At 39.2% G+C, this 13203-nt stretch overlaps 1 protein-coding gene across 1 annotated transcript; it reads left to right on the forward strand.

Moving 5' to 3' along the window:
- The first annotated feature begins 11385 nt into the window (after positions 1-11385).
- LOC119046267 (transcription factor E2F6-like) lies at positions 11386-12081 on the forward strand. The gene has a single exon (XM_037141253.2). The coding sequence runs from the start codon at positions 11470-11472 to the stop codon at positions 12079-12081; it is 612 nt and encodes a 203-aa protein (XP_036997148.2). The 5' UTR covers positions 11386-11469.
- Positions 12082-13203: the final 1122 nt, after the last annotated feature.

Genomic DNA, 13203 nt, shown 5'->3' on the forward strand with positions numbered 1-13203 from the left:
ACTTAATCACCATGTTGCTCTATACATGCACTTTGCCCTCCAATTACAGTTTATTGCATGAAAACTTTTGATAGCGGCAGAAAATATACATTAGGCACTTTTAAGCAACAAGGGTAAAACAGACAATGCATTATCCTGGTATGTAAGCCAACAAAATAATATCATTAGCTTACACTGAGAGAATAAAAATAATAGCAATTCTGAAACTGAAATGCTTTGAGACATATGATCTTGGTGTTTAGACTGGCAAAGTAATGTGTCTGGCAGGCTAATCACTCAGCCCCACCACTTCTCAATCAGCCGGAAATGAAAAATACTCCTCAAACTATAATTTTCTCATTATTGTTCTCACTTCAAAAGTCCCGGTGTTTCTCTATCTTGGGAGCCATAAAGTGAAAGATGATGAAAATCAACTTCATGTACTGGAGCATATAGACTATGGCAGCAATTTTCAACCTTTTTCATCTCATGGCACACACAAACAGGTTTAATTGTGCATTTATTGGTATGATATTGAGGGAAGGAAAGAAGGATAAGATGGAGTGGGGGGGGAGGAAAATGCCAGAACAGAACTTTGGGTCAGCTGCAGTAGAATTGAGCTCCTGAAGTAAGGGGGGAAAAAGGTTCTACTTCTTGATCTCAAATTATAATGACTGAACATGAACTGAGTGCTTTACTAAAGAGTAGTGGAAGTCAGGGAAACTTCATGTTCCCTCTTCTGATGAGGCTGATTCTTTCTCCTGAGAGAACTATTTATCTTGGGGGCAAAATCAGGACAGAGTAGTTTTCTTGCTCCGTTTAATGAAAACACCTTAAACACACAGAGGAGAGTTCATCCATCCCCAAATGCTCAGCAGTGCCTCTTACTCTTTGGGGATTAGCTGGTCACGCCCCCAACAATCAAAATTCAGATGAAGACTGGACTTTTTGGGTTTTTTTTGTTTTTTTTTAAATATTTTATTTATTTATCTTTAGAGGGGAAGGGGAGGAGAGAGGGAGAGAAACATCAATGTATGGTTGCCTTTCATGCATCCCCTGCTGGGAACTGGCCTGCAGGAAACCAGCCTGCAACCCAGGCATGTGCCCTGACTGCGAATCGAACCGTGATTGTATGGTTCGCAGGCCCGCGCTCAATCCACTGAGCTACACCAGCCAGGGCTGGACTTTTTGTTTTAATATTTCTTAATGTTGTTCGAGCACCTGTAGGCTTAAAAGTTTTAATTCAAGTCCCACTTTGGCACTACTGAATTGTTTTTGTTTCTCTCCTAGTTGAAATTATGAATCCTATTTTAAGAATCATTGAAACTTGTTGAGTTTACGTGTTATTTTCAATGTGCGTGAAAACTGTTTATTGGCATTATAACCCCTGTTTTTCCTTTAAAAAGCACAGTAAAGCATTCACTGGATGTAGAGGTGGAGGTGGGGAGGTGATGATGAGGAATAGGGATGCACAGTACATGTCTGATTGCCTTTCAGATTGCAGAGATCTTGAGTCAGAGGTGCCAAGATGCACAGCTCACTTTACCAAGCCTTCCCTTCATACGGTCTGTTCTCCTTGAGATGTAATTCAACACAGAGATGGTTACAAATTGCGGGGAAGCACAGGCTCCCTCAGCAAAACCAAATGATATTGACTAAGTGTTGTGTCACTGGAAGCAGACCTGCAGGCTCCCTGATGTTTTAATTTTTGATTTAATATTTTGATAATGTACACAGTTGTATCTTTGTGTCTCAGACAGGAAAGAAAAGATGATAAGCTAAACCATTAGGGGGTTTGAATCTACTTACCAGTGTCTTTTTATACTTTGTCTATTTTTAATGTCCCAAATCCACAGGCCTCTCAGGATAATAAAATAGATATGATTGGGTTATTATCTGTCAAAGATAAAATACAGTGACTCATCCAAAATTAAATCAAAGAGAATTGTAAAGTCTAAAATGACATCACTTTCCCCACATTCTCATAATCAAGCTCTCGTTTACCTTAGGTATATAAATATGCACTTTGATGCTCTATCTTTTCCTATTTCTCTCACTGTGATCAATGTCATTAGCATTTATTTGGGTCATACATTGAAACAAATAGAAAGGTATTCTTTCATTCTGAAAGCATCCAGTTGGATATATAAAAGTCAAAGTTACTGAAAGGTTTCTAATTGTTTCATTTCCCCAATTAAAGCAAAAGCACAACCCCTCCACCCCTTTATCAGCTTAGGGAGTTTTGTTTTGTCTGTTTCCATTTAAACCACACGAGTTTAAAACTCAGAATCATAGGTTATAAAATTTTATGTTTTACTGTCTTTCTTTCAACTGTATTAAGGGCTTTTAATAGTAACTTTTTTCAGGATTAGTCAATGGCTCTATTAGTTACAGACTCAGAACTAGAAATAGTGAGAAAGACAGAAGCAAGAAAAGGGAAATTATCATATACAGAAAAAATAAAACATAAAGTTTGTCATCACTGTTTTTCTGCCTACTAGATGATGATGATGATGATGATGGGCATACAATGCATAGCAACCTTTCTTTATTTAGTGCCTATTATGTGCCATGAACTGTCCACTCAGTATCTATTATAGGTGTTTTTTATTTTACATACAGATGAAGGATATAGGCAATTAGACCCCAGGTCTCTCATATAGTAACTGGCTACTGTTAAATCCAATTCAATTAGACATCTGGGCCTGCTCTCACTGTTTCTGCCCTGTACTGGCCACCCAAGGGCATACTCTTCACATGCTGGTGAAGTTCAACTTCTTCCTTCCAGACAAATCAGATACATCTGTGCTTTCTAGCAAAATATTATGCTTTATCAATTTACTAACATGTCCACATGAAACTATATCTTTATACCCTGTGGAAACAATTCAAAGGATGGCTTAATTCTCTAAGCACAGAATGGTTTTTGACATGGATTTTTTTTTACCACCACAACAGATAGTATATACTAATTTATACTAGAGTGGTAAGGACTAATAAGAGTTGTGTGCATGTGACTGTGTATGTATGTTATAGAAGAAACTTTGTGCCACTCAGGATTTGATGACAAGGAAAGACATGTAATCCATGTAGCACAAACTAGCAATCTCTGTTGCAACAGTGGTACAGGGAAGGATCAGCACATAACTCACTAAGAGGGCATGTGATTTTGACCTACCTCTACTGTGGATTTTGATAACTCTCCCTATGAGCAAGTTTTACTTTAGTAAATAACTCTTCACTGTTAGTGACTTCTGAGTAGCTCAAGTCCCAGGATGCCTAGACATCTGTCATGAAACACTTGGGTAGGTGTTGATTGGTTTTGCAAGTAGTGAAAAACTAGAAGGTAGAGTTGCCTAGAAACCTAGCTAACTTCTTGTAGTGCACTTTGATGCTAGGATTTCATGAGTCTATGGTAATGGTGATGAGGATGATTTATATTCTTTCTAGCTCCCGAAACCCAACATTTTGAAATTTCCCAGATGATGGAATTTAAAATTTGATTACATTGAAAGTTGAAAAATAGTGTCTAGAGAGCATACAGCATAGTTCAAGAAAGAATAAATCACAAGTGAAAGTTTATCATCTTCTTCAAAAGAGGGCCTACAATTATGGTTATGTTCTGGTCCCATGGATATACATAGTGCCAGGTCTTTATATTCCTGATGTTTGCTTAGTACCATAGAGTGAAATGTGAAGATTACTGAACAAAAAGTATAGGGTCAGAAACAATTCAATTATTTTGGCTATACCTTTGGCACTGAACTAAAATAAGGAAAATAAACAATGTGGACTATCAGGTAGGCAATTAATGAGATAAGAAAGAATATTGGGAATGACTCAATTTAGTATTATTTATTATCAAGTCTTGGTCTTGGATTGGCAAAATTTATCCAAACAAGTAAGGGAAACTTAATTTAGCAAACATGCAAGTGATTACTATGAGCCCGTTTGGGTACAGAGAGGATGCAAATATAAATTAGAGATGATCTTTGCCTTCGAGGAGATGAGAATACAGCCAGAATGATGATTTGCAAAAAAATCTCATTTTTCACAGATCTTAGTGAATATTACAACCATATTATTTCAGTGTACACTGTGAGGGTAATCTTGAGAGACACAGTGAAACAGATGATAGCAGGAAAAATTCAATACTCCTTTCTTTAAGGCCCAGCTAACATACCTCTTCTGACTCAAAGTTTTCTGTTCGTTACAAAATACACACCTCCTTTAATTTAACTCCCAAATTTTATAGTACCTAACTAATAAGTCCTGTGATGATTTGTGTGATTATTTATATCAGTATGACTGAAATGTTCTGCACAATATTCTCAAGATCCATCCATGTTGTCACCAAAAGTAGTATTTCATTCTTTCTTATGGCTGAGTAGTGTTCTATTGTACATATGCATGTACCACAGCTTTTTTATTAAATTATTATATGGAAGGACACAGAAACAACCTAAGTTCTCAGTCAGAAAAAAAATCCTACTATCTTTTACCTACTTTGAAGTGCATTTCTGGCAATTTAAAGGCCTTAGAACAGGGGTGTCAAAATCATTTTTATGGGGGGCCACATCAGCCTCGGTTGCCTTCAAAGGGCTGAATGTAATGTTAGGACTGTATAAATGTAACTACTCATTAACAGTTAAGCAAGAGCTCAGCACTGCCACTGGGTAGAAACAAGGTGCCGGGCCGGATAAAACAAGGTGGAGGGCTGGGTTTGGCCCATGGGCCTTATGTTTGCCACCTGTGACCTGCAACTCTGGACCCCAGAAAACTTCACTGTCTTCTCTGCTAATTCCTTAGCCTTGAATCATCCCCACTATGCACCTGTCTGAATGCTCCCAGAGCACAGAATGTTACTGAATAACGAGTAATGTAATGGAGCTAAAGGCATCTTTGTTGCCGAGGACTTGAATAGGCTTTACAGGTTCTATTGTAAACTTACTCCCCTTTTCTGAGACCCTGAAAATTTCCCTCTACACTTGACAGATATTATGTGATAGGTGGAATGAAGATAAAGGACATCTGGCTTGTTCCTGGTCATCTTTATTTCATCATCTTTGTGTTTTTACCACACCCTTTCTTCCTGATTTAAGGGAACTAGCATACATCTTATTTTTAAAGTTGGTATTATCTTATTCATTTATGATGCTATTTCCCTATTACTTCCTTCAAATTGTTAACAAAATTCTTTCTTTATGCTTTTCTACATGCATGTTTTTTCATCTCGAAAAACAGTTTATGGGCAAACAGAATTAAAGAGAGGTAGAGTAAAAACCTAGTTTTGCTGCATATTAGCCATTACTTCTCCCTAAGCATCATTACTGTTTTTGAAAATAATAGAAATATTATCTCATAAAATGGAGATATTTAAAACACTGAAGTGTGTAAAGTACTAATCACAGTGTCTAGTGCATTGTTATGTTCCAATAAGTTGTATCTATATTTATTAATATTATCATAATCGTCATAGCCTCTATAAGCCACTACATTCTTTTCTTTATTTGGCTTCTTTGTTGCTGTATCTCCTATATTCCCCCAAATGTAGACATTATCCCTAAATTCAGTAAATTCAGTACCCAAGTTTTCTTTTTTTTTTTTTAAGATTTTATTTATTTATGTTTAGAGGGGAAGGGAAGGAGAAAGGGAGAGAAACATCAATGTATGGTTGCCTTTCGTGCGTCCCCTGCTGGGAACTGGCCTGCAGGGAACCGGCCTGCAACCCTGGCATGTGCCCTGACTGGGAATCGAACCGCGATTGTCTAGTTCGCAGGCTCGTGCTCAATCCACTGAGCTACACCAGCCAGGGCCCAAGTTTTCTATATTTCTCCTTTAATACTTTCTTCCACTGTCTTGGATGATTACACATTGCTCCAAGTTTTATCTTCCCTGTGGCCTCTTTTGGTGAGCAACGATTACCAAGTCCTTGCTAGTACCTTCTTTATGAAGTATCTTACTGCACATAACTGGGTTATTTCCACTTCTGACATTCCAGATCATTCCGTGAGGCTCCTCACAGTCCTCCCCGCCACAAATCTTTCACTAGTAACAATCTGTACTGTATATTGCTTGGATTGTGGCTCTCATCTGTTCAAAAAACTGTAACATCTCCTTCTGTAAGATAAATGTACTGCTTGGCTGACATTTAGAGATCTCCAAAATTTATTCCTCTCTTCTTTTTCAGCCTTTTCCTTACAAATTTGATACCTGAGACTGCCACTCGAATTAAAGCAGCTTACTACTCACTGTCCCTTGAATATACTTAGCGCTTTGAAGTGCCAGTGTTTTCCGTCACCTTGAAGTCCCCTCCCCCCTTTTTGTATTAAACTTTACAGAGTCTTCAAGGCCCCATTCACCACCTCAGTGAAGTGTGCCCTTGGTACTTCTTCCCCTTGTGTTTTCCATCACATCTGAATCTCAGCTGCACTTAGTGTGTGTTCATGCCCTTGCACTTGCAGCTAATTTGTGTACATTTATTAAGCGAACATTTGTGGAATGTCTATTATATAAAAGACTCCGTACTAGACCCTGGGAAAAAACAGTTTCAGTTCTTCAAAGATTTTCGTGCAGCACCTTCAATTAATTTCACATTCAGTGCTGGGCAGGCTTGTGTCTAATCTTAGCCAGTCCATAGCAGAAGCACTGTTGATGTTGGTGGATATGATAACAAAGATACAGTGGCATTCTAGGCCATTCCAGTGGGCTGTTTCCCTGAAACCAGTTATTGGTGAGCCAGCAGAAGTCTGCTTCCTACAACCACAGGCATGTGACATAAAAATAAGGCATTGCTGTGGGCCCACTGATCTTCCTGGAAAATGCAGAGAAATAGAGTATGGATGGGTTCTCTTTGTCTGCTCTCAACTCCACATAATCATGTTAGCCAGTCCAGGAAAATAGAAAAGTCCACTGAATGTGATTATGAATGTATGAAAAAAATTAATGAAGAAAATAAGAAACATTTTAATATAAATGTGCAGCATAGGCTAATTCAGCATGTAGGCAAAGGACACATTTTATATCGATACCTGAGGAGTTGGGAACTACCAGTATGAGTGTCTTTCCTACTCCCTATTGGATTGTACCTACAGCTGTCTCCATTGTTGTTCCCATTTCAATGTCAGCATATTGGACTCTTGAATGCACTGCATAATGGCAACAGCTGGACAACTGCTGGACTGTTGTGCTTAATTATGAGAGCAGATGGCTGTGCCATGACAATTAGTCTTGAAATGCACAACATGCTGAGGATATGAATTTTATCCTACTTATGGTCATAGTTTTAAACTTAAGACTCACAAGGAGCACTGCATAGCAATAAATAAGTATGTAGGTAACGCAACCATTTTAGCTATTTTTAAATCACTTTTCAAAAACTCCTGATAATGAAATCAACTCTTTAAATCCTTCCCTAGCTAGTAACACCATTATTATTAGGATAGTTCTAGAAGAGTTCCGGCCAAGATGGAGGTGTAGGTAGAAACACTTGGTTTCCTTGCACAATATCAAGGATAACAACCAATCTAAAAACAGTAAACAACCAGAAGTGCCAGAAAATCAAACTGCATGGAACTCTGACAACCAAGGAGTTAAAGAAACATTTGCCCACACAGTTAGGAGGCACAGAGATGGGCAACAGGGAGCCGAACAGAGAAGATGCACAGCCAGGCTATGGACCACATGGGCAAAACAGCACTGGCTGAACAGGAAACCAAAGACTCAAAACTAGCTGTAAACTACTCTGGGAGTTGCCAGGGCTAAAGAAATGCCAAGACTCACAGGAGACTTCATTGGAAAGTGGGTCCTGTCTATAATATCTCTGACTTGATGTCTTCCAGCCTGGGCTCAAATACCTGGAGCACTGCATGAGTTTACTTTCTTAAACATGAGAAAATAAGTTTCTTTATATTAACCCCAAAACCCTTCTATACATGTTGCGCCAACTGCAGTCCTGGCTTTCTTGAACACCACTCCGGATAATTCTAATCACTTTTCTCTGTGACAGCTTTTCAGATATTTAAAGGTAGCTTTTTAGGCAGCCCAATATTATTTGTCCTGGGTTAAACTTGATACTCCTTCAAATGTTTTCCATATGACACTCTTTAGTTGATAAGGAAGCTACTACAGGAATCAACAGATGGAGCAGTGAGAACTTAACCTTGTGCTGGGAATGAGGTAGAGGGATCAATGCAAAATATATTATGAAACTAGAATTGACAGGACTTGAAAACAGTTGGTTTTGTGTAGCAAGAAGAGAATCCAAGATGACATTGAACTGTCAACCCCAAATCAATGGACAGATATAAAATAGCAAGATGTTGGCATTATTGGCCTAAATAAATTTTTAAAAAAGACTTTGAGAGGGAAGAGGCTAAGTTGATGTCTAGAAATAGAATTTAAGATTCTAAAGGGATATAAAAATAGTCATGAGAAACTGACTTAAAAATGTAGCCTTAGAACTCAAGAGAGTATGTAAGAATGAAAATGTTAAAAACAAAGTATTTGAGATGGGCTTGTAAAAATAGATGTGTAGAACAAATCAGTTATAACATGATATTGAACTAGAGAGCACATGCTCAATTTGAATGCCGAGCAAACAAATCATATTTGTAAATTGTACTTGTGACAGAGACTGTCAGTTTATATCTTTGTTTTGGACAGAGAAGAAAGCTAAGGGAAAGAGAATTCCCAGCAAACATCATACTTTCCTATGAGGAATAAATGGGACCAGAAAAGCATATTGTGTATGTACATAAGACAGGGAAGGAGTAGTCAGAGAGTGAGGAACAGGAGAGCTGGGAGAAGGTACAGAATTGTAGCAGCCAGGAAGGAGTCAAGTAAGTAAAATGAGGCAAATATTAAAGAGAAGTAAGATGAAGAACAGGAAATGGCTATTGTGTTTCATTTAGCTACTGACCTTTGAGCAACCTAGTACACTTAGAGTAGCATGGGAGTAATTTAGCCAATGATTTGAGCAATGAGGTTTTGGAAATACAGATACATTATTGTTTTAGAAATTTTAAAGTAAAGGGAATTGAAAAAGGCATTTCACCTTGAAGGGGGTTTCAGGATTTAGGAATTGTTAGTTTGTTTTGAGAATGGGGACATCTTGAATTTGTTTTTATAATGAAGGGAAATTATTTGATGTCAAGTGAGAGAATGAAAATAAATAAGGAAAAACTGAGGTGAGGGAAGAAAAAGGAGTTTCTGGCTTTGGAGAGAAGACCAAATGTTTTGCCTAAGATGGGAGGATAAAGAATAATATGTACACATATAGATAAAATTTGAATTTGAGAAGAGAGACATTGAAGAATGTCATGTTGTTCAATGCCTTCAAACAAGCTTAGATGTCAGTCATGTTTGACAATATTCAATTGAAGAATAATTTGAAATACCACTAAACAGCAAGGGAGTATAAATTGAAGATGTTCTATACATGCTTTAAGTTCCCCATATTAACAATTAGATTTGTAATTAAAAGGTAAAGTTAAATTTAGATGCCGTAATCATAGATTAGCATTATATTCAACATAGTTCTTAATATTGAGGTATCATCATCACTTACTTGAAAAAATGCCTTTAATTGAGAAAATAAAAACATCAATATCAAAGAACCTATGCACCACAATGTTCATAGCAGCACAATTTACAATAGCCAAGAGTTGGAAGCAACCTAGGTGCCCATCAGTAAACGAATGGATCCAAAAATTGTGGTACATATACACAGTGGAATTCTATGCAGCAGAGAGAAAGAAGGAGCTACTACCCTTTGCAACAACATGGTTGGAACTGGAAAGCATTATGCTGAGTGAAATAGGCCAGGTGCTGAAAGACAAATACCATATGATCTCACCTTTAACAGGAAGCTAAACAACAAAACAAACAAGCAAGCAGAAAAAAAAACAACAAACACACTGACATAGAGAACAAGGGGACAGTAACCAGAGGGGAGAGGGAAGGGAAGTTAAGGGGAAAAAGGAGGAGGGATTTGGAGGAACAAATAGGAAGGACACAGGGATGAGAACTAAGGGGGGTGGAAATGGGAGGGAGGTGGGGAGCAAGGGGCGAGGGATGCTGGGATGGGAGAAATAGACAAAAAAACTGTACTTGAAAAAATAAATAAATAAAATTAATTTAAAAAAATGCAATGAAATAAACAAAAATTGCACCAAAAAAAAAAGAAGGTGGTGGGATGTGGGGAGGTTGGGAATATGTGAAAGAGGCATGAGGATGACTATGCCTATGGTTGACATAGTTATTATATGAATCCAAACATACAATAAAGTGGCACAGAACTATAAAAAAAAAAGAAAATAAAGAATAAAACAAAATTCCAGGGTATTAACTCATTTTGGGCACATGTAATATTTACTGTTGGGAAATATCTGCTAAAATAATATTTAGCATTTTTCATCCTTATCTTTTTCCTTAAAATGAATCACTAAATAGTACCATTAGTAACAATTTTTGATATTGGTTCTGTTCATTGATGCAGTCTATCCCTAACGAAAGAAAACGAACCCCAAAGAAGTACTCTTATCCCATGATGCATTAATTTATTATGCATCACAGGGTACTCACACACCTTGTTCCTCTTCTCTCATATTTTGAAAAGGGCGATCTGTGGATGAGGTGGTCTGGCGATGGCGGACTTGGGCAGCGGTGGCGGTGCGATGTACTCGTGAGAGGCTCAGTGCGCATGCAGACAGCGCAGTGTGCACGTGGAAGGTACTGTACTCACGTGGGTAGCACAGTACCTACGCAGCTGCCAGGGCTGTTGTACACGTGCCGCCAGCACAGTGCGCATGCGGTCAGCACACTGTGCACGTGCAAGGTGCTATATGCACACAGGCACCACAGCCACTGTACACGTGCTGCCGTCGCCGCAGTACGCATCCAATCAGCACAGTGCGCACGTGGACGACACACTACGCACAGTAAGATCATTGCGCTCGGGAGACTCACTGCGCATGCGGGAAGATGGTGGCGGCCTGAGAGTCGTGAGTCGTGCTGCTCTCTTCTTATGGACAGCGTTGTACCTCCTGCGGTTGTAGGCAGTGGTGCGTTCATCTGTTAGTTGGAGACTTGGCGCTGCTCCGTGCATCTGTGAGCTGGCCTCAAGCCCTGTTCGTGCTCGTCTCGGGACTGGTGTGTGGTAGCAGATTCCTGCCGGCCTTTGAGGAGGTGAGAGAACTCTCGGTTCCTGAGGGCCCAGGTGTGCCGGGCACTTCTAGGGTGATGGGTGACCAGGCGGGCAGCGTGAGTGGGCAGTGCCCTGTACAGAAGGTGCCTAGCCCAGCTACGGGCAAAGCAGAGGAGTCAATGCGCAGCTCGCGCCCAGAGGGCGCCTGCATGGGCGGCCTGAAGCCCCCAAAAGAACAAAAGGATTTAGGGGGTAATAATGGACAAGTTGTGAGCGTGACAAAGTCTCACAAAGGGAACAAATCACGTTTTGATTCATCACTCTTTGTCATCACTCGAAAACTTATGGATATTGTCAAAAATGCTCCAGGTGGTGTTGTGCACTTAAAAAAGATTGTGCCCATACTGGGAATACCGAAACGAAGATTATATGATATCACCAGTGTCTTACATGGGATCAAAATGGTTGAAAAAGTATCTAAGAGCCGTATTCGATGGATAGGACCTGATATCAGCAGTTTTGGACCGTCGCCCAGACAGGAGAAGCTGCATGAGGAAATTAAGGAGTTAGTAGCGAAGGAACGTGCTCTGGATGAGTTAATTAAGGATTGTGCTCAGCAGTTGTTTGCATTAACAGATGACAAGGACAATGAAAGACTAGCATATGTGACATACCAGGATGTTCAGAGCGTTCAAGCATACCGTAACCAGATGACTTTCGCAGTTAAAGCTCCACCAGAAAGCATGCTGGATATTCCAACTCCCACAGAAAACTCTATCACAGTGCGTATACAGAGCATCAGAGGGCCCATTGAGGTCTTTTGGTTTGAACCCAAACTGGAGTATTCAAGTAATAACGTGGCTGAAGGTGAAACAGCCTCTTCACCTAAAAGCAAACCTCCTGAACAGCCGGATAGAAACGAAAGTCCTCCGCAGCAAAGTGAAGTGCTTGACTAGGATTTGAGAATTCGTGTATGGGCTGTTTGGGGAACATCGTGTGTGGGTGTTCTGTGTATCAAGTTTGATTCTCTGAAGTTTCTTCGTTTTCAATCAGTAGCAACGTTAACGCCGGTAGTTCGCTATTTACTGTATGTTACTGGGTATTATAGTTTCCACATTTGAAAACAACTCTTTGGAATTATTCACTACTTTTTGCCAGTGAAATAGACATCCTGCAGACTTAACTAACTTGATCACAAAGAGTATTAGCAAAACACACCGGCAGGCCTGAAATTGGACAGTTCTTTGGGACTGCGCCTTCTTTCAAGGATTGTGTTCTTAGAAGAAATGGCCTTACACAGGCTCGTGGCTGCAATGAACTGCTGTATATTGAATGGGTATATACATGCATTTAAATGTGATGTCTTTGTATGTATGTGTACAATGTTGACATTATTTTCTAAGTATGTCTAAGTGAAAGTTTTCACCATTGCACAGCCAAAACAATGTATATATGGAAGGTAACATATTGTCTAATTTCTACGCAATCCTGTGAATGAAGGTTAGAGGAGAGTTTTTTCCCAAACTTCTCTATGATGTATTGTAAATATGCTGTACATGGTTAATGGTTTTAATTGAAGAATTTCAGTGTGACTGCCAGTGCTAGACTTGTATTTCAAGCTACCTACAGTTATTGTGTCTGAGCAAACCAGTGTCATGACCTAATCCTCAAGTCACACAGTGGCTTAATTGATCATAAGGCATGACTTAACTCAAGGTGACTATTAGAAACTATCTTAATCTTCTTGCCAGTATGTTTTCTGTTAGGTTTTTGTGTGAAGCCTTGTTCTTCAATCATAGGAGTTTACATTTGATGTGTTAGTTATACCTTGGTCACTGTCTATCTCTAGTCCCCCATTTCCAAGTACCTAGTTAATTCTGCCTCACTGTAAATGCTTTACCACTCTGGGCCTCACTTTACTCAGTAGTTTACCATTAGACTGTAAGCTCCCTGAGGTCCTTTTCTTAGTCATTGTTATACCCAGAGCCTTGTACCATGCCTGGCACATCAAAAACAGCTCAATAAATGTTAGAGCAAATCAAAAAAAGTTTTGTTTTAAATAAGAGTTTTATTAAGGT

The sequence above is a fragment of the Artibeus jamaicensis genome, unplaced genomic scaffold, assembly GCF_021234435.1.
Source record: "Artibeus jamaicensis isolate MK-2021 breed Jamaican fruit bat unplaced genomic scaffold, CSHL_Jam_final contig_241, whole genome shotgun sequence".
Classification (NCBI taxonomy): domain Eukaryota; kingdom Metazoa; phylum Chordata; class Mammalia; order Chiroptera; family Phyllostomidae; genus Artibeus; species Artibeus jamaicensis.

Bases quoted from the DNA above. Each gene is read 5' to 3' on its own strand.
- LOC119046267 (XM_037141253.2), top strand. From the start codon at position 11,470: ATGGATATTGTCAAAAATGCTCCAGGTGGTGTTGTGCACTTAAAAAAG.